Source organism: Syngnathoides biaculeatus, chromosome 6, assembly GCF_019802595.1.
Source record: "Syngnathoides biaculeatus isolate LvHL_M chromosome 6, ASM1980259v1, whole genome shotgun sequence".
NCBI classification, from domain to species: domain Eukaryota; kingdom Metazoa; phylum Chordata; class Actinopteri; order Syngnathiformes; family Syngnathidae; genus Syngnathoides; species Syngnathoides biaculeatus.
Genome location: NC_084645.1, coordinates 17,816,502 through 17,843,839, shown reverse-complemented (window position 1 = coordinate 17,843,839; position 27,338 = coordinate 17,816,502). Strand labels below are relative to the sequence as shown.

General features: G+C 42.1%; 3 protein-coding genes across 3 annotated transcripts in view; 1 reads left to right on the top strand and 2 right to left on the bottom strand.

Annotated features, from left to right (window-relative positions):
* Positions 1-467: 467 nt before the first annotated feature.
* On the top strand, positions 468-4,442 carry ribc2 (RIB43A domain with coiled-coils 2). The gene is made up of 7 exons (XM_061821869.1): positions 468-725; positions 806-887; positions 1,751-2,056; positions 2,156-2,274; positions 3,055-3,234; positions 3,323-3,489; positions 3,574-4,442. The coding sequence occupies exons 1-7, from the start codon at positions 594-596 to the stop codon at positions 3,641-3,643; spliced, it is 1,056 nt and encodes a 351-aa protein (XP_061677853.1). The 5' UTR covers positions 468-593; the 3' UTR covers positions 3,644-4,442.
* A 153-nt stretch (positions 4,443-4,595) lies between these two features.
* ada2a (adenosine deaminase 2a) lies at positions 4,596-10,374 on the bottom strand. The gene is made up of 10 exons (XM_061821867.1): positions 10,232-10,374; positions 9,524-9,831; positions 8,694-8,913; positions 7,648-7,861; positions 7,437-7,564; positions 7,266-7,356; positions 6,230-6,338; positions 5,966-6,123; positions 5,263-5,465; positions 4,596-5,187 (listed from the first exon to the last, which is right to left on the bottom strand). The coding sequence occupies exons 2-10, from the start codon at positions 9,819-9,821 to the stop codon at positions 5,043-5,045; spliced, it is 1,566 nt and encodes a 521-aa protein (XP_061677851.1). The 5' UTR covers positions 9,822-9,831; positions 10,232-10,374; the 3' UTR covers positions 4,596-5,042.
* A 1,586-nt stretch (positions 10,375-11,960) lies between these two features.
* Positions 11,961-27,338, bottom strand: part of LOC133501829 (chromatin remodeling regulator CECR2) — a 41,795-nt gene continuing 26,417 nt past the window's right edge. Inside the window, exons 8-19 of the mRNA XM_061821866.1 lie at positions 24,502-24,588; positions 24,211-24,358; positions 23,196-23,325; positions 23,075-23,112; positions 22,916-23,007; positions 22,679-22,805; positions 21,810-22,159; positions 21,585-21,734; positions 20,031-20,817; positions 16,501-18,361; positions 16,143-16,208; positions 11,961-15,438 (exon numbers count right to left, since the gene is read on the bottom strand). Of these exons, the coding sequence (XP_061677850.1) occupies positions 15,384-15,438; positions 16,143-16,208; positions 16,501-18,361; positions 20,031-20,817; positions 21,585-21,734; positions 21,810-22,159; positions 22,679-22,805; positions 22,916-23,007; positions 23,075-23,112; positions 23,196-23,325; positions 24,211-24,358; positions 24,502-24,588 (3,891 nt within the window). The 3' untranslated portion in view covers positions 11,961-15,383. The remainder of the gene's footprint in view (positions 15,439-16,142; positions 16,209-16,500; positions 18,362-20,030; positions 20,818-21,584; positions 21,735-21,809; positions 22,160-22,678; positions 22,806-22,915; positions 23,008-23,074; positions 23,113-23,195; positions 23,326-24,210; positions 24,359-24,501; positions 24,589-27,338) is intronic.

Sequence of the window (27,338 nt, the reverse complement as noted above, 5' to 3'; positions counted from 1 at the left end):
AGTCCATAGACTACTGTTCAATAGATATTGCGTCTTGTTTACCTGCATTTATGTAATATTTCATCCCTCGCAAAGCTACGTGAATCTATGTGGGGGGAAAAAATAATAAGTTGCAAAAATGCTCCAAGCAAAGCAACTTCAATTGCATTTATTTTATGAAAATAAAATGGATCGATTGTACCAGAATTTGTAGGTTTTATTGTAATTTGCGGTCAGTCCAACGGCATTGTGTCGTCTATTTTGGGTTCCTTACTGAAAGCGGACCTTGGAGACGTGACAGACACCTCAAAACGACAATAGTCCACTTTTATTTCACTGTACAGAACAAATTCATAAACGTTTTCCTAAATCTTGATCATTATGTCTTTGAGAATGAAGACTGTTTCTTTTATTTTAAATACAGCAAGCTAGCTCTCTTTCTGGCGTCTCAGTGAAATCCCGGAAGTAGCCGAACTGTTCCGGAGAACCACGACGCAGAAGTGTCTTAGCAACCTCTGTGTTTCGGACAACTCACGGAGGAAAGTCGGGGGAAAAAAGAAGAGAAAAAGACCCGTAACGTCCCCACGGTCAACATTTTCCAGTCGTGCGTGACAATGATGATGATGATGAACGAGTTTGAATTGCTGTCGGAAGGACTGTCAAATGTCAAATTGCAGCAGAGGCGTCGGGGCGTCGAGGCGCAAAGACGAGCGAGGCTGCTGGACGACAAGATGAGGACCATCGGGGTAGATTGGCTTTGTGTGGCACACATTCTTGGAGATTTGATGTTATTCTTGTTTCTTTCTTTTCTTTTTTAATGATCTAGGTTGACAAGGAATTTCTTGACAAGCAAGTGGCTGAGAAGATAACAAGGAAAAGGGCAGAAAAGGAAGAACAAGATGCTTATGGTGACGAAATGTTTTGGAATTTGAAGAAAAAAAAAGCAGGCCGATTAGAAGGGAAAAGGGAGATACAGTAGTAGGATTTCTTTGATTTTAACCATTTGGTTTTCATTTCACACATAAATGATAAACATATTTACTTTGTTTAATAAAAACGTGATCAGTAATATCGAGAAACTGAGTTCCAGAAAGAAAATTCCTACTTAATTTCGATATCAGAAATAATTTACTTTTTTTTTTCTTTTGTATCATTGCTGTCATAATTTCTCGAGATGGTGAGTTTGTGGTTTTGGTCGGCGAAAAGCGCCGGTAGAATTAAAATTATTTAAAAAGTACATTAAAATCATCACATAGTTCGCTCCTTGTGTGCAAAAATATATATTTTTTCCTATTTCAGGTGAACTGCTGAAATATATTCCGTTTTATTATTCTATTTTTTTATTAAATATACATAATGTACACACACACGCACACACCTCTCCATCTTTACTCTCACTGTGCGATCAATGCAAAGGCACACTGATTCCAATATCTTGAGCGATACACTCCATTTTACAGATGCATTTTTAATTATTTGTACTGACTTACTTTGGCTCATGCAGTTATTTATCTGTTTTATCTTAATTGAGCTGTAGTCATCTGGTGACACTGCTAGATAAACTGTAACTGTGTGTCATCTGTATGCTCTAATAGTCACCATTAATGTTCTGAAGAATTTGACCCAAGAGTAAGACCGACAGACTGAAAGTCAGCATGTACACTTCACAGTTCTCAGGTTCTGAGTAAAAATTTGGGGTCAGGCACTCCTGTGTCGTCTACTGTTTGTTCAGTATAATGTTTGACAAATTAACTAGAGTAATTTCCCACAGATGCTGCCACGCTGGACAATCTAAAACGAGATTCCGAGCGCCGCTATCAACAACTCAAGGTCAAACGTGAAATGGAGAAGGCCATCGTGGACTACCGCCACTGGCACCAGAAACCTGGGGGCAAGCAGGAATTTGACCCTGAAGGGTCTCGCGGCGGCAAAATGCAAATGATGATGTTGCCTGGTCTGCCAGGGGAGGACCTGGACAGCAGGACACGAGTGCAGAGGCAGAGGGAGCAGCTCCGGGATTGGCTCATCCAGCAGCAGGAGGACCAGGCTGCAGAAAAACACAGACAGAAGATGGAGAGTGGGTTTTAGTAACAACTATACACACACACACACACACACACACACACACACGCAAAATTAAAAAAAGATCACTAATCGTTGTTGTCTGGACCTTCAGAACAGCGGGATGACCAAAGCAGAGTTGACATGGACAATGAAGCTCTGCAGCTGCAGAGAAAAGAGCTGGATAGGAGAAAAGCTGAAACGGTTGCTACTCAAGAGTGGAATCTGAACACGGTGAGTCTACACATCGCAATAGATTACACTGAAAGCCCATTCAAAAGAATGGCTTCTCATGCCAACTCAGAAATGAAATAACATTGGGGAAAAAAAAAAAAAAAAAAAAGAGTGTGGGTCTTGTATTTGATTTTGTGTACATACATTTGAAGTACCCATCATTTTGGGTCATCCCGGCATTAGAATTAAATATTTCAGGACTCCTGATCGTGAAAATATTTGGTGGGCCTAACTGAAGAACAAGACACGGGGGAAGCACAGTCCACACTTCGTCCACAACATTTCATTATTTGCAAAGGATTCCAGTTTACACCACAGAGTGGTGCAAACTTAATGATTTGCACAATTTCAGGCTGCGAGGGCCTGTTGGAGGAGAATTTGATGGTTAGCAAGTCTGCCTCGCAGTTGTGAGGACCAGGGTTCAAATCCCGGCCCGCCTGTGTGGGGTTTGCATGGTCTCCCTGTGCTTGTGTGGGTTTTTTTCTGGTTTCCTCCCGCATCCCACAAACATGCACGCCAGATTGATTGAAAACTCAGAATTGTAAGTAGGCATGATCGTGAGTGCGAATGGTCATCTGTTTATTGTGCCCTGTGATTGGCTGGCGACCAATTCAGGGTGTAGCCTGCCCTTTCGAAGACAGCTGGGACAGCCTCCAGCACGCCCGTGACCCCAGTGGGGATACACAGTACGGAAGAAGAACGAACGTTTTAGAAATTGAACTGAGAACAGATGAGACAGAGTTGAAATGTTGATGCTGGGGTGTGCATTTATGCTGCCAGATGACCAAGGCAGAAGAAAGGCGTCGTCAGGAGCGCACTCAAAAGGACATCTGGCAGCAAGGTCTGCACGCGGGCACGATGGGAGCACCTGGCTTTTGTCCCAGCAGCGACAGAAAGCCGCCACCTGAGAGCTTGATGCAAATCACGCAGTTCCACAAGCATCAAATTGAAGAGAAAACGGTAACAACATGTAATTTCACCAAGGTCGATCACGTTCGCTTCCTGGAGGTGTAAAACACGCTCGACTTGAAACGAACAAACATCGTAGAGAGCGGAATTAGAGGAGAAGCGAGAAGAAATGCGGCACAGCACCTCCCGTCTGGACCGGGCTCGTACAGCCGTGCTCTTGGAGAGGCAGCAGGCCAGACGCAGGAAGCAGCTACGACGACATATGGACACCACAAACAAAGACCTGGCAACGTCACAGGCGCAAAGGTACAACACACACATGCAAACACAACTGTCTGATCTCTTAAGGTGACTTCAGAAGTCGTGGTTTTTTTTTTTTTTTCCATCAAGGAAAGATGACATTGAGAGAGGACACATTGATGAGTCCTTCTTCGCCCAATTCAACACCAGCAGCCGCTGATGACAATGATAACGAAGGATGACAAAAAGATAATGTGTTCCAAAATAACCTCAAAGTGAATACCAATAAAAACAAATACAATGCTTTTTTTCCCATTTTTTTTTTTTTTACAAATGCGATGTTTTATTGGCAAATATCACAGTCAATGCGACCACACTCCTCTTTGTGAAGAAAAAAATACTGAAAAAAAAAAAAAGTTTCATCTGTGTTTCCTGAGCCACATCATAAAACACATTTCAACCATCTACTTATTAAACACACACACACACACACACACACACAAAAACCCATTATGACCCTACTTTTGGGGTCGACTGAAGCGGACTGATACAACACCAGAAAAAAAGTTCAGTACCACGTGTGACAAACTTCATGTTTTATCATCCTAAACTCCAGGTTTTCAAGGGATGACATTGACGTTAAAACATTTCAACATTTTCAGGTGTCAATACGATAAGTTATCAAGTTACAAGGTGATATGCTTCACTTGCATATTTGGCAAAACAAAATATCCCTAGAAGTTCAAATGGCTGTGGAGCCCTACGAACGGACGTGTGTCACCTTTTTCTGTCTTATAAGTAAATCAAAGTTACTAGCTCTGCAACTTCACTGTGCTTACATAATGTAAAAATAATAATAAGGCCAAGTGTTTAAAGGCATTTAAGAGCTAAAAAGAAGACACACATCCCTTCAGAGGGTTCTGCCAGTGACCTGAACGGGAATGAAATATTTTGATTTGTTTAGCCGAATGCCGAAGCCAAAATTAACATTTACTCACATTGAAAATTTTTAAATACTACATTCACCACATTCAAAATGGGAAATCATCCCATTAAATTTGTCACAATAAACGCCCCAAATTCGCCACGTTAAAATGTGGAATTGACCATGTTAAAAATGTGACATTTAGAACATTAATCAATTGAAAATGGAAATTTATCACGTGAAAAGGTCAAATTTACCACATTAAAATGTGAAATTTACTCATGCTATAGCTTGAAATTTACATTAAAACTCTCTTAAATAAATAAAACATTTTAAATAAATGTCTGCGTCCACATAAAAACACATTGCCATGACAAAAAGTGGTGGTCATTACGACAAAGTTCAGTATTGGACCAGAAGCCTGAAAACTGATTTCGTGTGGATTGCAAACAAATCTCTGAAGGTATCACAATCGCAATTTGCTCTTAACAACATGCATTAAATGCTATAAAAAAAATGACAAAAATGCAAGGGTACTTAGTACGGGAAGGCAAAATAAAAACCATGCTGCTTTGAGCACCTTAAAAACCCGGACGCCACCATTTTTACAAAGTGCAAATTAAAAAAACAAATAAACAAAGTGCCTTTTTGTCGTGTCCCAGCAGCACTGTACACCTGCTCACAGCAGCAGAATTCAAGACCTGCTGGGATGAAAGCAAAACAAATGGCCAAAACCGCAAAGTTGTTTCTCATAAGCATTTTCAGAGACAAACTCCTCCCATTTCCTTTGCCACATATTCAGAGCTTTTTCTTGAAATTGCGGACTCAGTGAGCTGAACCTGGAACCAAACAACGGTGACGGGTTAGAAGGGGAAGCTCGCACGCTTCATTCACATCACATGTGCTGAACTCACAAAATGGAGTTGATGGCCAGTTGCTTGAGCATGCCCACGTGGGACCTGTTGCCGCCGAAGCCCACAAAGGCCTCGTAAAAGTCGTAGGAGAGGCCGGAGGAACCGAACATGGCCGGGTCGTCGGAACTGATGACCATCGGGTGGTTCTGGGACAAAAGCGCCGCGGCCGGGTGGTTTCGCAGGTCGTCGACCAGCTTTAACACCTTCGAGGACAAAACGAATTTGATTACTTTAGTAGCTAATGAGCTGCAAAGTTAGGATGTGAAAACTTTCTATGGGAACCGCAGGCCTAGCTAGCGCAATAAATTTAATCGTAGTATTTTATTTGGATTACTTTAAAACACTTCTCAGAACGGCGATTCTTGTCATGGTACACTTTAGGGGTTTGGTATTGTCTGTTTGTAATAAGAATTAAAAAAAAAAAAAAAAACATATAGGGTGGAAACACTGTTGCTAAACAAATACCACCTCTCTGACAGTGTCTGTCAAAGCAGTACTAATACTGCAATCAAATCCCGACTTGGATGCCATGTCAAGTAGCGTACATGAGACCAAAGGCTCGTCTCATGTCCCTTAATTGCTGCATCTCGAGCTCCTCAAAACACTGAAAGCGACCCGGAAATCGGGATTTCCGGTAGAGGGAGCTAGCATTGTAACAGAGGCGCGAGGAAGTTGCGATCAGAAGAAATGAGACTAAGTGGACCTGGTTGGATATGGGGCACACTTCCACAGCCACGCCCCTCTTCCTGGAGATTTCTCGGGCCAGAGGGTGGCGGATCAGGGCAAATCCATGGCCGATACGTGATGTATTGAACAAAATAGCGTCCAACATGTTCTGGTCCACTTCTGTGCCTTCCTGATCTACAATAAAATAATAGCACAAACAAACAAGATTTTTCAAAAAAACATAAGAATAATTATAATCCTTGCCCCATCCCATTTTATTGGAAGCGTTTTGAGCTCTCACTCGTCTCTCCGGCGTGGAAAAAGTAGGGAAGCGTCACACCCATCTCCGCCGGCAACGACAAGGCGTCTCGGAAATACCAAATCGGCTTTCCGTCATCCTCGCGACCGACCTGCGCAAAAGGACGCGTACACCTGAAGTCGAGACTCGACGTACTTTGCTAAAATGGTGAAAAATGGCACGGCGCTGACCTCAGACAAAGCAGAATTTTACACAAGTGAGGACAATTTTTTTGTTTTTATCCATCCATACATGCTGCCATCTTATGTATCACTTTGACAGTACAATGTCAAAAATCAACTGTCGTGTAACTCAGATAAAACTTTGAAGATTAACTGACAGGCACATAATGGAGACAAGAAAGTGTTTACAGAGCAGTAATGCCACGTATTGGCTTTTTATAGTTCCTCCCTAAATTTAGAAGTGTGTAATGTATAACAATCCATCTATCAGTTATCTGAGCCGCTTATCCTCACAAGGGTCGAGGGAAGTGTATAACAAGTGGACAGCATTTATTTACACGCCTAAGAAAAAAAATGCAATTAATATACAATTAACTGTATTGCTGCTTATAAAAATGGTTTAATTTTAGAGGCATGCATTTCTAAAAATTATTGCTTTAATTCCTATTTGTTTATAATTTGGGGCTTTTGAGTTCTCACACAGTGCCAGTACTGCTTCGGGGCCATCCCGTGGCATCTTAGAGCTAAGGAACTATGTTGAAGTGGGCTGAAGAGATTAATTCAGGCAAAGGTATTGCTTGGTTGCCTAATTGTGACAACTACAGGCAATCATAAACCATTTTAAGTGGGCATCAGTCACTACTGGATTTTCTGTAATTGCGGCATAGCTCTGTCACTGACCACAGGGAATTATTATGCCTTTTGACTGTAGTTACACGTTTACTACATATTTTGAAACGGAGCTAGAGTCGGTCGTGCCCAGTACTGCAATGTCACGAGATGCTTTGTTTTTCTTGCACAGTACATCAGTTTGGAATCTGAAGTTGGATTGCTTGCAGTTCATTGCGGCTCCTTACCAAGTCAAAGCCCGCCATGATATCCGGGAAGTCTCTCCGCAGCTTGACTGCCTCCTCCACTAGACCCTTCAACTCAGATGCATCAATTGTCCTGAAACAGATGTTATAATTCGTAATCCCTTACAGTACTAGAATCTTGAAGGTGAGGTAGAGACTCTTATAGGTAGGTACCTGTGGACTACAAAGATGAATCTGCTCCCAAAGAAGTCCGGGTGGTCCGCTATGAACTGTCTGGTGATGTCTCGATAGGTTTCCAGAGCCCATGCGGAGTCGTGAGTGCTGCCATTCAGCTCGTATACCTGAGTTTAGTCGACATGTCATCAGGCAATGGCAAACAAACAAACAAAAAAAGTCAATGTGCAAGCATGAAATGTTCAATTACCTGCAAAAGTAAAGCACGTATTTCCACATACATGACGTTATCTTTGTAGAATTGGCTGAGGCCGTGGTAGTAATAGTCTCTGAACACTGGCGCGTATGCGATCAGACCCATCACGGCCATGAAGTTCAGCTCAAATTTGGCCCAAACGACATCCTGGTCGGGATACAAGGCCTCTGGATCGCCATCGGTGAAGAGCGTCAAGTTGGCCAGGATGCTGAGGGTGTAAACAAAAAGACAAATTGTCTTCTTCTTCGTTTCCTTTCGGCTTGTCCCGTTAGGGGTCGCCACAGCGTGTCATCTTTTTCCATCTTAGCTTATCTCCTGCATCTTCCTCTCTAACCTCAACTGCCCTCATGTCTTCCCCTCACCACATCCATCAACCTTCTCTTTGGTCTTCCTCTCGCTCTTTTGCCTGGCAGCTCGATCCTCAGCACTCTTCTACCAATGTACTACTCACTCCCTCGCCTCTGAACATGTTCAAACCATCCAAGTCTGCTCTCTCTAACCTTGTCTGCAAAACATCCAACTTTGGCTGCCCGTCTAATTAGCTCATTTCTAATCCTATCCAACCTGGTCACTCCGAGCGAGAACCTCAACAGGCCATCTCGTCTAATAAACACAAACATTTCAAACCATCAATACAAAAAAATGGATTTTAGGCTCATATTTGATGTAAACAACACACAGCTAATCAGAGCCAATACAAAATCAATTTGAAAAAAGGTGGCATGACAAAAAGGAAAAAACTCACTTGGAAAGAAGCCCAATTGGCAGGACAGATTGAAAACACCATTACACGGATAGTACAGTGTGTAATGCACTCTACCATCCAGTTACCTCACTCTACACTCGGAATTGAACCCACTCTTCCTGCACTGAGATCAGTAACTGTACTGCGTCATAGCCGTGTGTAGTATTTTGGTTATCACAGTTAGCTACATGAGCGTGTCAATCAAAACTAGCCAGTGCGTTAGAGTAGACCTGATACAGCTCCTGTACATATTTACTCTCAGATTTTGTACCGAATGAATTTCTCCCAACGTCACCTGTTGTCTAGATGCGTGACGTTGACCGATTTGTTCCTGAGCGTTTCCAACAACATCCAGGGGGAGCATTTCGGTATGCTCTTCGGCTGCCCGGATGAGAAGACGAAGTTGACCGACTGCTTGTCAGTGATGCACATGTAGCAGTTCGGCCGATACGTGGCATTTTTCACGAGCCACTCGGGGTCGCCCATGGCGAGGTCGTGGACGTGCAAGGCTCCTCCTGAAAAAAACGGCAGGGGAAACACAAAATGAGTGACGTTACCGGCGGTGATTCTCAGGCATTGTGCAGTAGCAAATCACTGTGACTACTTTAAAAATAATTGACTAATAGTTCATCTTTTGTCATCTTTTTAATCTGTTGGGCGGCACATCGACGGAGTGGCGAGCAAGTCTGGCTCACAGTTCTGGTTCGAGATTTGAATCTCGGCTCCACCCTTTCTGTGAAATTAGCATGTTCCCAACACGCTCCTGTGTCTTTTCTCCAGCACTCCAAAAACATAAACCTTAGGTTTAATTAAAATTGCCCATGAGTGTGAACGGTTTCTTTGTACGCGACTTTGGACTGGCTGTCGGCAAAGTCCAGGGTATATAACCTACCTCTCACCCAAAGTCAGATGAGATCGGCACACACTCACCTCCGCCCAAAGTGAGGATAAGAGATCTCTAAAAATTGATGGATGGATGGATATTCTTCTCCATATGCCAGTGGGGTATAGTGATAATTAAATGCTCTTCCAATAGCAGAAGAGAGATTTTCCTAATGTCCTAATGTTCCTAAATATGTGCCTTTGCTCACTAAAGGTTGGGAAAGACTGGACTAAATTAAGAACCTTTGGGCATTTTCTGCAGCAGATTAAAGATGGGGCTGCGCTCAATCAAGGGTTTGGCCTTGAAGAAGTGCATGGCGGGAGGGAAGTTCGCCTTGGCCATCTCGTCCTGCTTCATTCGGTAAAGCCGAACATCCAGAAGCTTCTCTAAATCGGTCAGCACCATTTGACCCCCCGTCTGCTGGGAGGCCTCGAGTTCTATGAGAGCCTCCCTCGTCTTGGGGTCAGGCATGGGCAGGACCCTTGCTGTATGCCACAGGAACAGAATCGCCACCAGGGGGCGCTGTAACTCAGCCACCATCCTCCGCTCACTGCCAAAACAGAAAAGTGACGATTCAGGACAACGGAGTATTTTGTATTATTATTTCATTCTAAAACATTCCCGTTCAATCAAAAAAGCACATTTAGTTAAAACATTTAGCCTAATTGGTGCATTGGAGCTAACAATGATGCCGAAATTAGCGCCACTGCTCGTTGAGAAATCAGTAATCTGTGAAAATCGTAACTTTGTTTCAGATTTCAGACAGTAAACCATTATGATGGGCCGGTTTAGGACAGCTTTCTTGAAATAAAAGTGAAAATAAATGGAAAATACATAAAGGATAACATGAGTAAACACTTATTTGCGTTACTCAAAACAAAGGATCGTTTTGACGGTGTCGACAACGACAGGGAACGACGTCACAGCATATTAACATGACAACAGGTTACCTTAACACAGCGGTGCCACCAAATAGAGAAGCTGACGTGCCGACAAAGACGATTCTTGTTCCGCGGTCTCGGTTCGAAACGACTGGTTGACCGGTCAGAAGGACCAGCAAGACCCAGCACCCAGAAGTTCACAGGCTCCGCCCCTTCGAACATGAAAAAATTCTCCGAGACAAACACGAAGCGGTGGAAATACAAAGTGATGAAGCGGGTCTTAAAAAAAAAAAATTATATATATATATACATATATTATTTAGCTAATTTCTTTGTTTATTTTGAGGTTTGTCAGCTCAGTCATTGATGCTGTAGTGATACTCTCCCCTGACTTTGAATGGAGGCGGCGTGTGTTCCGGTTCAGCTCCGACTCAGTGACGGTGCGAATGGTTGCTCGTGTCTACTGTATATGGGCCCTGCGACCACTTCATGGCGTAGTCCGCCTTTCGCCCGAATTGGGCTGGGGTAGGGTCAACCGTCCCGCGAGCCTAACCAGGACTAACAGTGTTGAAAACCGATTGATGGACGTCCAAGCTAGTTACTTGCACTTTCACATACAAATACTCAACTGTGCTGAATTGTACTAATAATGAGCGCGTCGCATTCAAACACCGGTGCCCAGCCGAAAACAGGTTTGCGAGAACAAAGAAGAGGCTTAAATTTGTGCTTTCAACATTAACAAAATAGACATAAGGCACTGATAGTCAGTATTACATGTATACATACATATATGTACTTATATGCACATCAAAATTATATATGTTAAGGTTTTTTTTCTGGTTGTGTTTTTAATTCAAATTCAATAAACTTACTGATAAAATCATTTATATTGGTGTACACAGTAACAGTATGTATTACTTCTGTTTTTATACCATGTTCTATCAAATAAGGAAGTACAGAGAACCACTCATACAACAGAACACTGTCAGAGCTTTGTGTTCAACAGGCTCATCTTTAAGATTTGAAGCACATTTGTGAGGAAAGGGGCTTCACTTTTTTTTCCTCGGCAAAGTTGAAATGTGCACCGCCTCGCCAACTTCATGACTGCTGTACGCACTTCTTTGCTTTGGAGAGACTGTAATCTGCACATCACAGAGACACGAACAATTACCACCGATGAACAATTGACACCTGGTAACATTTTACGTCAACAAAGTAAAATTCGTAACAACTCACAATTCATTTATAATTTTATGCCTCCGACTCCCCTAACAATCGATTCCTGTGACATCAGCACATGCACTGGGAAAAAAAAAAGTCCATTGAAATTTACTTAACTTGAACATGTAGATTTCTTGGACATGATTAAAATGTTCTGTTTAGAAGAGGGTTAAATTCCATCATTTTAACACATTTTAATCGCATGCAATAGATGTACAATTTCAAATTCAGTAGATGAAGGGGTATTTTTCTCACGTAAAACACATGCCTTTGTCAAATGTTGGGAAACACAAAGGTGGTACTGTGTGTCCAATGGAGTAACACATTGTTCTGCTTGCTCTCTCGTTTTGTGTTTAATTTTGTTTGGCACCTTGTGTAGAGTCCCATTGCTGAAGAGAAATTGGCAATACTGACATCAAATGAATTGATGATTGACAGCCGTATCAAGAGTAAATTGACTGACACAAAACACTTTAATTTGAGGAAAGTTATTTATTTTGAAATGTACAGAATAGAAAATACTCCAGTCCATTTCCCAATCTACTTTTGTCATTCAAGTAAAAAAAAAAAAAAAAAAAAAAAAAAAAACTTGTAAACACCACTTAAAATTAGAACAGTTCTTTTCCAATGCCAACCCCAGGTTAAGAACATGCACGCACACAATTAAAAAAAGACACACAGCATATTTATATTAACAAGCACAAAAATGTACAAACATTCGTAAAATAGCAAATAAATATAGTTCATATCTAATTTTTTTTTTTTTTTAACTCATGATGGACTTGTGCGCACGGGCTCACGCACACTTGCAGATATCTGACGTCAATTTTGCACAACAGAAACGCGGGCACACAAAACCACTCACCCACATCTATGCACTGCAAGACACCACCCACAACCTCAAATAGTCTTGGAAAACACTCGTTTACAGATTAGATGACAAGGGAAGAAACTACCTCAGAGCCAACACCCCATTAGATTCACCACAGGGAGACAGTTCACTTTTAATAGAATATTAAGTCATTATTCCTTTAAGATGTTGATAATAAATATAAAAAACTTGGGTCGCTACTGCTATGTATGTAGATGTAATCTTGCCAAACTATGTCAAACGTATACTAGGAATGTGCTTAGGAAGGAAAAGCGATACACCAACACGATGCACAATCACATAGTGTTGAGGTAAAGCAGTAATTTAGTTTGTTTAGACTTGAAAGGGCAAGCGCGAATGACCAGTAAGTGGCAATGATTAGTAAGGGGGAAGTTAGAAAGGCACTGAACAGGATGAAAAATGGAAAGACAGTTGGTCCCGATGACATACCAGTGGAGGTATGGAAGCAATTTGGTGAGGTGGCTGTGCAGTTTGCGACTAACTTATTCAATAGAATACTAGCAGGAGAAAAGATGCCAAAAGAATGGAAGGAAAGTGTGGTAGTCCCCATTTTCAAGAACAAAGGTGATGTTCAGAGCTGTGGAAACTATAGAGGAATAAAGATGATGAGCCACACGATTAAGTTTTGGGAAAGAGTAGTGGAGTTTAGACTCAGGACAGAAGTAAGTATCTGCGAGCAACAGTATGGTTTCATGCCAAGAAAGAGTACCACAGATGCATTATTTGCTTCGAGGATGCTCGTGGAAAAGAACAGAGAAGGTCAGAAGGAGCTACATTGTGTTTTCGTAGACCTAGAGAAAGCCTATGACAGAGTACCAAGAGAACCAAGAGAGGAAGTGTGCTTTTGCATGCGCGAGTCTGGTGTGGTGGAGAAATATGTTAGAATAGTGCAGGACATGTATGAGGGCAGCAGAACAGCGATGAGATGTGCCGTAGGTGTGTCAGAAGAATTTAAGGTGGAGATGGACCTGCATTAGGGATCCACACAGAGCCCTTTCCTGTTTGCGGTAGTAATGGATAGGCTGACAGACGAGGTTAGACTGGTATACCCTTGGACCATGATGTTCGCAGATGATATTGTGATATGCAGTCAAAGCAGGGAGCAAGCGGAGGAACAATTAGAAAGATGGAGGTACGCACTGGAAAGGAGAGGAATGAAGATTAGCCGAAGTAAAACAGAATGTGTGCGTGAATGAGAGGCATTGAGGGGGAAGAGTGAGGCTACAGGGAGAAGAGATAGCGGAGGTGGATGACTTCAAATACTTGGGGTCAACAATACAGAGCAATCGAGAGTGTCGTAAAGAAGTGAAGAAACGGGTCCAAGCGGGGTAGAACAGTTGGCGGAAGGTGTGTGGTGTTCTATGCAACAGCAGAGTCTCCGTGAGGATGAAGGGCAAAGTTTATAAAACAGTAGTGACGCCGACCATGATGTACGGATTAGAGACGGTGGCACTGAAGAAACAGTAGGAAGCAGAACTGGAGGTAGCAGAAATGAAGATGTTGAGGTTCTCGCTTGGAGTGAACAGGTTGGATAGTATTAGAAACGAGCTCATTAGAGGGACAGCCAAAGTTGGATGTTTTGGAGACAAAGTTAGAGAGAGCAGACCTAGATGGTTTGGACATGTTTAGAGGCGAGAGAGTGAGTATGTTGGTCGAAGGGGGCTGAGGATGGAGCTGCCAGGCAACAGAGCGAGAGAAAGACCAAAGAAAAGGTTGATGGATGTTATGAGGGTGGACATGAGGACAGTGGGTGTTAAGAGAGGAAGATGCACGAGATAGGCTTAGATGAAAAAACATGACACTGTGGCGACCCCTAATCGGAACAAGCCGTAAGGAAAAGAAGATGATGAAGCATAGTGACAATTTTGTGTCATGAATGGAATTGATAGCATCATTATTTGGCACGGTATGACAACTTTTACAAAAGATGCGAAGGTTGGTAACACTAAAATAAAGATGGACTCACAGGACCCTGTAGAATCATCACATTGGCTCAATGAGGGAGACTTATTTTCTGCCAAACATTGTGTTTTAAGCACATTTTGAGATGGTGGTGGTGGTGACTGAAGTTTAAAAAAAAATGAATAAAGCCAGTTATATAAACTGCAATGAGAAATGAGAAATTTAGGCTCAATCATAGCAACTTAACAAAAACGGGGTTTTTACGAGTGAAGCTCGTTTTGTTGCACCTCCGTCAAAACAGTGCAGAAAAATACCCGTATAAAGTGTAATCCCTGAGAAGAGCAAAGGCAAGGGGACAAGGCTGTGAATGAACACACCAAGAACTGGTGGAATGTATCAGTTTTGGATCAGCTCTTAATCGGTAACAGCAAGCAGGACACAGCATCAAAATGTTACCAGTCTCTTCACAGAAGGGGCTTGCTAATAGATTTATTTATATCTATTCATTCATATATATGAACACAGATCGAAGAAAACCAAAGACTATCCAAGGCCACTCAGTTTCAGGAGGTTTAGTCTGAAAAAAGCCAGGTACAATCCCAATACAAACAGTGCCAGGTACTACTATAGAGTATTTTCTTCTGGACTAACAAACCTCAATCCAGAGGGAAATAAGACAGGAAATGGGAGGAAATAATTACAATAGTTTTCCCCTCTCATTCACAGCTAATGTGCTTATCATCTAAACATTCGCTCATACATTCACAAAAGCAACCAAGACAACTGGACCTAGAAGTTGTCTTGAGTCAAAGTGACAGTCCCACTGTACCCTCTTGTCTTTCTTTATATAGTACCTGAGGTTTAACAATACGGGTCAGTAGATAACAGCACCATTATGAAAAGGCTTGCCCCTGTCTTCAGTTCATCCATTCCTGCTCTGATCATCACAGTGGAAAGGGCAGTCTCAGAAGGGTCTCAATGGTTCTCAAAGGCATTGTGGCCTTGTGGTAAAAGACACTTGACTGGAAGATCCAAGTTTATGTTGGGACACGACTCTCAAAAGAACCACAACCTGAAGACTCTTGTTCACAAGGCCTAAGTAGAATTTAGTACTCGGATTTTTTCTGAAAAGTCCAACCAAAACTACATGCCAAGTTAACAAAAATGAGCAAGTTGGCGTGTACTGTAAATTTCGCCCTTTGTAGCCTAAGTCAGTTGGGTCAGCATGTCAACCTCTTCCTTTAGTTTCTGTTCATCATGCCTAAAAGGGAAAAATGACAAAAATTAACATTTGGCAAGCTTGGTATGTGTTGTGACAAGCGCATGGCTCAATATCACCGCAAAGCGCCTTTGGTATCCTCATCAGAATCAGTCAGGTGTGAAAACACTGCAGAATAAACACTGAAATCTATAAGTGGCCAACAACTGCACACATTCCAACACAATGATAAGCCCCTAAAAATATATTTCCTTCATACCATTTTGTTTGGATGCATTGTAATTTTGGCATCTACCACACGCTACTCTGCTAACTTAAGTGTGTAATAAGTGACAAAATTATTCCATTTTGTTTACAGTCAATAATATATTTGCTAAAAGAAGTAACTTTGATCACGTTTATTTTAATAATGTCATTATAGAGTAACTGCCACTTTAGGAAAACCCTGTTTTCAGTAAGATTATGACCAGCATTTGGTCTTTTTCTACTGGAGAATGAAACGGTGGATAGTTACAGAATGTATTTCTTTACACTTATGTTTGGTAATTTTCCTCAAGTGTGTGGGTGAATTTTGTCATATCCATTTCTAACAGCAAAACGCTTACTTAATACAATGAATATGAAGCTCACTGAAAAATCTCAAACTTTGTTTGGTGATTTGGGGTGACACTCAAAGGCACCTTCCGGTGGTATTGACCCACAAAGGAACATTTGCTTAAATAACTATTGCAAGTATGAGCACTCACTCTGACGACGCAACACATGTCACATGTTTGCGGCCTGCGCTGCCTGGTGCAGTCATCACCTGTTGCCTGTGACGCACCATAAATTGACATAACTTGTAAAACTCACACTACTCATATTATGATACATATTGCTGACAGTAATGACCACTGTCATTACTGAAGTTAGTAAGAGATCTAAATTACAAATTCTAGAATGTGATTAAATCTAAAAAAAAAAAAAAAAAAAAAAAAAACTGTCCAGACTTTAGTTGTGGACAAAGCTTTGTCATTGATAAAGGTTATCCTTCACTAGCAAATAAAACTAGAAATGCCTTTTGAGATTAGCTTTTTCACTATGCAAAAAGGAAAATTATTTTACCCTGGGTGTAGGAAGTTTTCAGATGCAAAGCCGCTCTGCTGAATCATCATGCTTTGAAAGTGGCCACCAGAACGAGGGTACATGGACATACGCATCTGAACAGGGGAGAGGGGCAACTGCTGGGGCCGCTGAAGCGCCTCCATAAGGTGTGGGTGAGGTCTCTGCATAGTATATCGCCCTGGAGGTCTAGGGTAAAGCGCTCCATTACCAACTCCACTGCGGGAGGGTGAAACAGCGCCGGGCTGCATTGGCAGGTGCACAGTGCGAGGGTCATACATGAAGCCAGGAGGAATGTGCGTAGTGCTGGCAAGGGCCTGGTTGCTACGATGGCGGGTAGCGGCGTTGTGGCTATCAAGGTCAAGAATTTCTTTTGGACTTTCAGGTTGTTCCAAGTTCCCCTTAGTATGACTGTGCTTTGCTGGGCTTGGACTACCGCTGTTTCTGCCTTCCCACTTGCTCTCCTCCAAGCCACCAGCAAGTGGCCCAGCTTTGGGAGACAACACACTCACACTACTGGATCCCTCAGAGCCTGTTGGTGACATGAAACAATCATTGGCCTGACTGTTTCCTTTGCCACTGGATGGAGGCAGGTAGGTAGTGGGCAGCATGGACTGTTGAGATCGCTGCCAACCATCTGGAGGATAACTCCCTCTACTACTGGCAAGGTTATGGGTCTCTGGTCGGTTATAATAGTATTCCTGCGGGAATGGCGGCGGATACATGTTGACATGGGGAAGTTGAGGGCTGGACACGTGATATGAATAAGCAGTTCTCTGTTGCTGGTGATAGCTGGAGTGATCTTGGGTATTGTGGAGTGGGCTGAGGGTCTGGTTGTGAAAAAGATGGTGAGCAGAATGAGAAATGGGCCTAGTCATGCTTGTTTGGCTATACTGTTGATGTGGAGGGTTCTCTATGCTGTATGGACCCATAACTCCATTCACCTGGGCTTGGGAATGAGTAGGCAAGGTTGTATTGTGAACAGATGCTGCCACTCTTTCTGCCTGCATAGCCGCATTACTACTCACCTTCTGGGTTCGCTGATTGCTTGAACTAAATGCCTGCTGTTTAGAAGCACTAATAGAAGCCCCAAATTTCATTGCATGCGGACCTTCTGTGTCCATCCGATTTGTGGGCTCACAGGGTGTTTGATCCCCATGCTCTGCTGGGCTTGGCTGGGAGGGTAACTGTGGAGTAGGGTGGCTGGGGGGCAGAGAGGTGAGAGGGGCTGGATGAGGGGCTCCAGGTTGGGCTCGCTGTGAGGCACTGTATGGCATACCATACATAGAGTTGCTCTGTGTGCTTTGAATGACGCTTTGTGACGTTTGCACTTGTCTTGCGTTCAGGTTCATCTGTGGAGGAGAGTTCTGATGGTGGTCAAGACCTAGTCCATCAGTTTCTTGGGTTGGACATTGCTGATGTTGTTTTTGGACATTCAGCTCATTATGCTGATGGGTATTCATCATACATGGCGAGTTGCTTTCAGATGTGGTAGTCAAGGATGGCGACACGCATTGTTGACCAAGTGCAAGGCTCTGGAGAGGACTGCTCTGTGCATGCTGAGCAGTGTTGGGTGGATAAGAACTCTTGTTTTTACTCGCATTGAAGTGCAAGGACGCTGAAACATTCATTTCAAGTTGTTCATTTCCTTCCTGCATATGCGACTCTGCTCCACTATGTACGAGTTTTTGTTCAGACACAGTCTTCTGAGGTCTTTGAGGGGTGAGCAGGCCCTCTGCTGGCCCGCTCTGGTGTTGAGTGGCTTTAGGACAAGATGGGTGCTCTTGGTTAACTGAAACAGTGTTGTCAGATGAAGGAAGTTCATTGGAAATGTCTTTGTCAGCGACTTTCTTTTCTGATGTTCCTGTTCAACAAAAATGAAAAAACATCAGCAGAAATGCATGGTTGTGGATGTTCACTAAGTAGTATACATCCCACAGGACATGTTTTATAAATATTTATTTGGTACTGGAGGAATCAAAGTTGAAGAGATGGAACATTTAAAATTAATTTTAATTCATTTAGACTGATTGCAATTTCACAACTATTTTGCTTTGTTTTTACATTGCACATTAAATTATTATATCAGGCTTGATTCCTTGTTTCACTCACACACCCTCCTGCAAATTACTCGCACCTAGAAATGTCCTTCGCAGGCAGCAGAATGTGGGTACATGGACATACGTAACTGCGAAAGCTCAAAATAAACCTTTCTTGATAAAGTCTATATTAAAAACAGCCTTTGTCTCAATATCTGGACTAGAAATTCTGCATTTGTGGAACGATTACAGTATTGCAAGTTGGATAGGAGTTCATAGACTGATGTGAAGCAGGGTGTTGGTTCTTGGAATGCCGTGGTGATGCCAAATTTAAATGGACATCACTCAAAACCTTTGGTGATGCCCAGTACCTAACCAGTGCCAAAAAAATAACTAAAATTGCAAAACTTACAAACAACTCCCATGTTTGTATATGAAATAACTGTAATTCTGCATATCACAAAGAGATAAAACAAAGAGAATGCCATAACATTGCACGAGTTTTAATGAATGAAGTTGGAATATTGATGGTTCACAGTCGCAAAGTGCTTACTTTCCAAAATCGCTTTCAATTTGGAACTTTGTTCATTAAAACATGCAACCTTCCGCCTAAATCACTTTTTCTTACCTTTATTCAAGTAATTACAAGGATAGACATTTTTTAAGGTTTTAAAATGTGTTTCTTAAGCATTCGGTTATTTGGGTAGAGTTATACATTGAGTTTTAATTCCAACTTCAATTTCACCACTCAAACTGATTTTTTCTTATTAAAGATAAAGGCAAGTTAAATGATCCGTCTGCAATACTAGTTCTCTGGTAGCTTAGAAATTATACAGTGGGAGAGGTCGGAGAGCTCCTCAACTCCGCTGTACCTAAGAGGGCTTTAAACAGATTCCGTATATTGTTTCTAAATATATTAAATATTTTTGTAGTGATGGAAGACACGCAAGTGAGATAGATGCCTTTCTAAATGTGTTGCATTCTTCGTACTAAGTAGGTTTTTACACACACTGCGATATTTGTCACTATGAAATTCCAAAATGTCAACTGAGAAGTCAAAGCAAAACGATCTGAAAAGTAACAACACAAAATGATCAAATCTGCTGCTATAATGCCTTAATTTTCCAGTTCATATATACTATGTAAATTAATTTCATATTAAAATGTATATTGGAGAAAAGTATAAGAAAATGGACTTAGTCGCAATGTACTGGTACTTGATTTGTTGATTCCATTTGACTAAATGAAAATGGCGGGTGTGCCATTCATTTATACTCATACGCAAACAGCAAGACAATTCATTGAGCTAATGAATATTCAATTTACCTCTGACTGTGACAAAGGATTTAAAGAGAATAGACAAAATAAATAAGGCTGGGGGTTGCGGGGGTGTTGATATTTATTGTAAAATCAGATTGCTTTTGAGTTACCACAAGGGTAACTAACTGTATTTAAAAAAAATAAATAAATAAAATACACATGGGTAACACCTACCTTTGGGCTGAATGTCTGTCTTTGGGGAAGACTGGCTGTCTGGCCCATTGTCTCCTTGAGGACGCTGCAGCTGAACCTCAGGGGATGGGGGTGGCTGAGAGGAATGATTTGGGATGCTGCCAAGCCCTGGTGGGGGCCTGGACTGTTGAAAGCGACACATGTCCTGATGGGAGGAGTCAACAGGAGGTCTCGAGGAGGCAGACAGCTGCTGCAAAGCGAGCATCTCTGGACTTTCCAACATAGAGGCTACCCGCGTCTTGGTGGAGGAGCCCGAGTGGGTTAAGGGGGGGCGTTGCTGAACGGGACCCGGGGAACTGACCACAGATGCACAAGTTTGATATTGGGCATTGGGAGGTGGATGGGGATATCCAGCAGCTTCTGGCCATGGTTTATGTCCCACCGGAGGTGGCACTCCTCCAAAACTCATGTTGTGCTGGCTGACCACACTAGGGTCTTGTATGTGAATTCCACTAGGTCTCTCCAGACGCTGGTGATTCAAACTAGTCCACATGTTAGATAGTCCCATACCAGCATGCCTCAAGCCTGCGTAATTGTGCTGGTGAGGCCCATCAGGCCGTGATAACCGGTTCCCCGTTGTGTGCATTGCATGGCACTCTGGACGGTAGTGGGAAGGGTATATGCTAGCTTCAGGAGGTGGTCTAAATTGAAGGCCCATTGGACGGGGGCCCAGAGATGGGCCATGAGTTGGACCCATATAAGGGTGCTGCTGCTGGTGAAGATGCTGGTTACTACCAGGGCTCATTGAATACCGATGGCTCATGTGATGCTGAAAGTAAAAAAAAAAAAAAAAAAAAATGGGAAGGCTTTGAAACATTATCTGAATTCTAGGAATTGAATCAATTAGTTGATGAGTCAACTTTACTACTCTGCCTTGACATTTATATTTGACTAGTTGCTAATGTGGGGTGGTTGTTTTTTTTTTTTTTTTTGGCATATCATCTCCGAATCAGCCTGAACTTAGTACCACTGCCCTCTTTCCTCAGTGTCAGTCCCAAGGTACCATTGATATCATTTTGTTTTTTAAGACTAGCGGCGATCAAAATAGCCAACGCTAGCAAGGCTAACCACTATTCTCAACTACAGCTATCCTACTTTTGTACTGTCTGCCCCGCAGAGGTATACCAAGACTGTCGCCTTGTTGGACAGACAATTCGATGCTCCACAGAGCGTTGCAGCCCGGCAAAGGCAGCAAACACACAAGTCTAAAGTCCTCACCAAGATGCCCACTATCTGCAACTATTATTATTATACTAAGTAGCAATGGTGAGTTGTCTTTTAAATATATTTTTTTAAATTTAGTTATAAGGTTGTCCTTATAAATACACAGTCTCTGATAATACTGGTCCAGGTTGCAAAAAAGGTCGAGGAAAGCGATACTGTGCTGAATAAACAAATCATCAATGAATCGAATTTAAATGGTTGTTCAACCCCTATTGTGTATGATGTATGTTACATTTAACAGTAATATACAAAACACATTCAAGGAACCTAAACAATGTGGTGACATTTTCCCTTTGAATATGGGCTTTGTACCTGCATGTTAAAGTTGTGAGGCAAAGGATTCAAGTTGGGGTCTCCATGCCTTGGAATATGACCTGGGTAAGCAAAACGGGGATCCATACCCATTCTATGAGCATAAACGCGCAGACCATGAGGACCAGGGGGTACAGGAGGATGATGTAACTGTCCAAGTGAAAAAGAATATAAAATTGAAGCTTTTGTAAATATTTCAATTAAATGTTACAAGTCTAACTATACCTGTTGTCCTGGGTGGTAAATTCCCCCAATTTCTCCTTCGTGCTGGTGTTGTTGGCTCAAAGGAAAGTCCCAATGTGAACGTGGTCGAACTGCCTTGCCAACCTGACCGTCCAGTGGCGTTTGGCCTTTGCCTCCCGGCACACTTCGTTTACGATGGACCTCCTCAGTGGCCTTGATTAAACTTTCAGGTCCGAAATGTTTGGTGCTTCGATTACGCTTTTTCTCCTTGCGCTCCTTGTCTTCTTTGCTGATGTGGAATTCCTCATCAGTGTCACCCTCCTCTGATGGCAAGTGTTTTAATTGGGCCCGGTTAAAGCAGCGTTCGAGAGACTCTGCCATCACAGTATATTCTGGGGGGTGGAGCAGACATCAGCTTGTATGATTACCAAAAGATTTATAACAGAATAATTTATTGTTCACCCACAGACTCATAACAAAAACATAATCGTCATTTACTTCTTTCATATCCTTCTATCTTTATTAAAAAAAAAAAAAAACGCACAACAGCACACAGATCCCCCCTGCCTACAGACTGCTCTCAGACTGGCACTGATCACTCTAATAGGTCAGAGGGCATATGTTGAGCTCTGCTCCTTCTACCCACTCTTCTACCATTGTACACCCCGCCCCCGTCCCGAGGGAAAGTATTCAGTAGAATAGATAGTTCGAGACAGGAGCTTAGGAGTTGGAATGTTTCTCTGGCACTGCAGGGCTCAGATCCTCCGGAGCATTAGAGCACTGTTCAATCATTCCTCATTAATCACTGTCAAGGCTGTCCTGGCCCAAGCCCCTCGGTTTGGCATGCCGCTTTCTTTTGTGCAGTTGTGTCCAACCGGTGTGTGGGTATGTAAATACATGTTTTTATTTACCACTATCTTCTCCGTTGTACTCAATGCAGTTTTTAAATATTAGCTTCACGTCAGAAATAAACTCCTCCTTAGCAACATACTCTCCATCATTGAGCTTCCTTTCAATGGTGGAAAGGTCCATGGGAGTCTGAGGAGAGGAAGAAAAAAAGAATCCGGGATTAAAAATAAATAAATAAAATCTGATGAAACATTTTTGGGTATAGTTACAATATCGACATTGAAATTATTGTGTTGTACCTGGATTATATCATGGTAATTGGGGGCATAGGAGTCATCCACAGGTTCTAAGAAAGGCCAGGCATCTTTGTGAGCCTTCAAGGCCTCCAGCACTAGGAAGGGAGATCACAGGTCAGCGATGACTATAGTCATTCACTGACATTTTGTAAAGGGGTATACCTTTGTATAAACCTGTGTAGTCTTCCTCCATGTCATAGCTGAAAGACATTAATAAATAAATTTTTGGGGGAATTTTAATGCAAATCGGTAATTTCAAATTTTAAAAAAAAAAGCCTCATACAATTCTTTAGTACTCCGTGTTCTGAGGACTGGCGAAGACGGTTCTAAATTGAGAAGTTCCGGTGGAAGGGCTTTTCCTTCTGACAGCAGATAGGCTTTTTCCTCTCGCATCTTCCGTCTCTTTGCCCGCTCTGAGAATGTGAGAGCGGGTAAGAGAGAGCAGGAGAGACGCAATCAACATGGACTGAGGAAAAAGATTTGGCTTTGGAATCTTGAGGTGAGATGCTAAATATTGAGACGTCAAGGAGACAAAAGGCGTTGGCCATTGCAGTCAGCAGTGGCTCAGATTAGATGTAGCCCAGAGGGAAAAGGAACATTCATCAGGTTTCTAAGACTAAGGTGATCAAACGAGCAAACACAGAGCATAGGGTGTACATGTATCACCACTTTTTTTTTTTTTTTTTTTTTTAACATTAAAGGGAATTCCAGCACCCTGTCGCATGGAGTAAAGAAGTTCCAGGGAGGATTGCACATTTGCAGTCAGCACACAACCGTTCAGGTCTTGCTCTTCATTTATAATACATGAATGAAGCTGCTCACTGAATCAAAATCGGCAGTTCATTCATCCTTGACAGATGATGTAGAGGCAAAATGATCATGAAGTTGTATTTTGCCTGTTCTACTCTAAGTGCATAACAGTCTACCTCATCCATCCATATATCCATCCATCCATTTTCCAAGTCACTTATCCTCACAAAGATCGCGGGAGTGCCAACTAACTTGGGGCAAAAGCAACACAAATGTTGCTATACCATGCCAGATTTTTATGATAAGACAAAGTAAGAACTAGAACAATTGATAACTTTGCCCGAATATACAAACGACAGGCACGCTACTTCTAATCGTTGATGACAAGTTGCTAATGAAAGAATGAAATAATTGTTTCAAATTTGTTTGGCATCAAGCTTAATTAAGATTAAATCTTTCTGCAGGATCCACAAATAGATGAGGTTGGCTCTGAAAACTTTTTGAAAGGAAAAGATGATTTCTCCCCTTAGTCCCCCCATCCATCATACCCTCCACAGCTTTTATCTTCTCCATTTTCTCTCTCTGTCGTTTTTCCTGCTGAAGCTGTTCCTCTTCTCGCCGCTGCTTGGCCAACAAGAATTGCCTCTCCAGCTCTTCATCTTCTTTCTTCTCCAACTCACCTGTAGCATTCACATCCTGAATATAGAGAAACCGAAACATCAGAGCTTGACAGACAGCTGCTCTATTCCTAAGTGGACAGTGGGTGAAAAAACATCACAACAAAATTGTACACTGCTGCAGCACCTAGCGAAAAGAAAAGGAAAAAATAAAATTACTACCTCCTCTTGCTTGTTGTTTTTTTCAGAGAAACACTGTGATACACGGAATGGAGTTGGGTCCTCAAGCTTCTGTTTTTGCTCGCGCTCCTAAAACAAAATCTGAAGTTGTCAAAACAGCACTTTACTCATTCAAAGCACAATCTGTGGTCAAAATAAACAACCTAGATTTAATCTTTTATCAATGATTTAAGTTACAGATGTTCCAAATTATAATTTTAAATTACGCAATGTTAAATTGTATGAGAATACCAGTAAACGATAAGGTCAACGAACAAGCGGTTGAGGAACCTTTAAGATGGACAGGCGGCCACACAAGAAAGCAAACTGTGAGGCCCTGGGGAGTTTGGGTGAAGGAGCCAGGAGTACTGAGAGGTCACTGGCTTTGGGTTCCCCTCCCCCAGTTTCTCCTTTACTCTTTTGCTGCCAACATTCTCCCCCATCTCCCTGGGTGTGACAGCTGAGCTTTTCCAGTCAAAAGTTAAACCATGTATTCAATACAAGGAGAGTGAGTTTAACCAGAGCATACTGTCATTACCTGACATCCAATTTTTATACCGCTTATACTCACAAAGAGGCTAAACGTGGTTTAGGGTTAAAAACCTCAAACATGAATATTATCCAAAAGGAAAAAGCATGTTCTCATAAATCTATAAACCATGGATTTTTTTTCTCATCTTGGTATTTTTAAAATTTTCTCATATGAGCACTGAAGACTTGTGAATTACTCTGTCAACATACGGACATATGGATAATATTTTGACCACTGTTGAAACGACTGACGTCAGAGATTCATATATAGTAGAGCAGCCAAGGAAACCAGTCTGTCAAAGCTAATTTCTCAGCAAGTTCCTTGAAAAGTATGTTTATATTGAGACACCCTGTGCAGCTCTTGTCAAATTGAATCAGGGAAGTATGACAAATCTGTGAACTCACAAGCCAGTCAAGACTGTGGTTTCCTGTGAAGTGCATTTATAGCTATTTAAAAACTATAGATACAGGTGGAGGACAGAAACAAGGAAGCAAGCACAAACATAAAAGCAAATACTACTAAATCAACCCTTTTATCGTGCACTTAGTGACATGTTCTTGTATCTCTGCCGCTGATGATTAAGTAAACCATTGGCCACAATCCATAAATTAAAATCAATCAACAGTACCTACCTGCCAAACAACACAGACACAAGACGTTTTATTCATTCAAGAAGCACAAGCTGGATGACCTCCAGTGCAACCACTTAAGAGATTTTGAGAGGATCCCGCAGCGCAACAAAGCTGTCACTGAAGAGGCTTCATCCTGCCTCAAGGTGACCACCTGCGTGCTGTCACTGTCCATGAAATGACTGGTGACAGCAGCTCAAGACACATAGAAAGACAGATTCAAAAGGAAAAGGACACTGCATTTGACATGCCTGCGTGCGTGCCATGCGCAAATATAGCGACATAATTGCGGTGTTTTAGAGATTTTGGTAACCTTTCTAGTGAATATTAAAATGACAAGCAACAATACCAAAAATGGCAGCAATGCTACAGACTTATAATATGCATGTTGGCAACAAAACTGCATGATGAAAGCAAGAGGGACAGTTGGATTTACTCTAATAATCATTGGGTATGGAACATATTCAGAACCCTAAAATGTTCACTGTTATATTGGAGTTATTTGCTAAAAAATAGTTTGACAATGTACACACATCTCACCATAGAAAAAAAATTGACATTTTTGCTGATTTATCAAAGAAAAACTGAAATATCACACACCCATAAGTATTCAGACCCTTTACTGCGACACTGGTATATTTAACCTGGGTGCTGTCCATTTCTTATGTTCATCCTTGAGATGGTTCTACACCTTCATTGGAGTCTTCGATTATACAGATTTGACTTGATTAGGAAAGTCACACACCTGCCTATATAAGATCTTGAAGGGCGTGTCAGAGCAAATCAGAATCAAGGCGAAAGGAACTGACTGAAGAGCTCAGAAACAGAATTATGTCAAGGCACAAATTCATCCAAGGTTACAAAAAACAGATTGCTAAGAGCACAGTGGCCTCCATCATTTTTAAATGGAAATTGTGTGGAATACGCAGAACCCTTCCTGAAGCTGGCCGTCTGACCAAATTGAGAAGAGCCTTGGTGAGAGAGGTAAAAAAGAACTCAAATATTACTGTGGCTGAGCTCCAGAGATGCAGTCAGGAGATGGGGGAAATTTCTACAAAATCAACCATCACTCCAACCCTCCACCAGGCAAGGCTTTATGGCAGAGTGGCCCGACAGAAGCCTCTCCTCAGTGCAAAACAAATGAAACCATGTATGATGGAGTTTGCTACAAATGAAAAACAAAACAACAACAAAAAAAAAGAAAAAAAAAACACCTGAAGGACTTCAAGATGGTGAAAAATAATATTCACTCGTCTAATGAGACCAAGGGAAAACATTTTGTCCTTAATTCTAAGCAGTATGTGTGGAGAAGGCCGCACGGTGGACAACTGGTTAGAGGGTCTGCCTCACAATTTGCCGTCCACGGTTCAAATCTAGCCTCACCTGTGTGGAGTTTGCATGTTATCCCTGTGCCTGCGTGGGTTTTTTGCAGGCGCTCCAGTTTCCTCCCAAAACACAAAAACCATGCAATAACTGAAAACTCTAAACTGCCCATAGGCGGGAATGTCTGTGGATGGTTTGTTTATATGTGCCCTGCGATCGACTGGTGATCAGTTCAGGATGTAGGCACCCCGATACCTGGGATGGGCTCCAGCACTCCTGTGACCCCAGCAGCTCAGATAATAGATGGATCTGTTGAAAAAAATGATCATGCTGTGGGGGTGCTTTCCAGCTAAAGG

What these genes read in the sequence shown, in the direction of transcription:
- ribc2 (XM_061821869.1), top strand. Translation starts at nt 594, where the DNA reads ATGATGATGATGATGAACGAGTTTGAATTGCTGTCGGAAGGACTGTCA. An exon ending in AAGAGTGGAATCTGAACACG is followed by an intron (nt 2,275 to 3,054) that starts GTGAGTCTACAC and finishes TTATGCTGCCAG; the next exon opens with ATGACCAAGGCAGAAGAAAG. An exon ending in ATCAAATTGAAGAGAAAACG is followed by an intron (nt 3,235 to 3,322) that starts GTAACAACATGT and finishes CAAACATCGTAG; the next exon opens with AGAGCGGAATTAGAGGAGAA.
- ada2a (XM_061821867.1), bottom strand. Translation starts at nt 9,821, where the DNA reads ATGGTGGCTGAGTTACAGCGCCCCCTGGTGGCGATTCTGTTCCTGTGG. An exon ending in GTCACGCATCTAGACAACAG is followed by an intron (nt 7,862 to 8,693) that starts GTGACGTTGGGA and finishes TTACACCCTCAG; the next exon opens with CATCCTGGCCAACTTGACGC. An exon ending in TGTGCCCCATATCCAACCAG is followed by an intron (nt 5,466 to 5,965) that starts GTCCACTTAGTC and finishes TTGTCCTCGAAG; the next exon opens with GTGTTAAAGCTGGTCGACGA.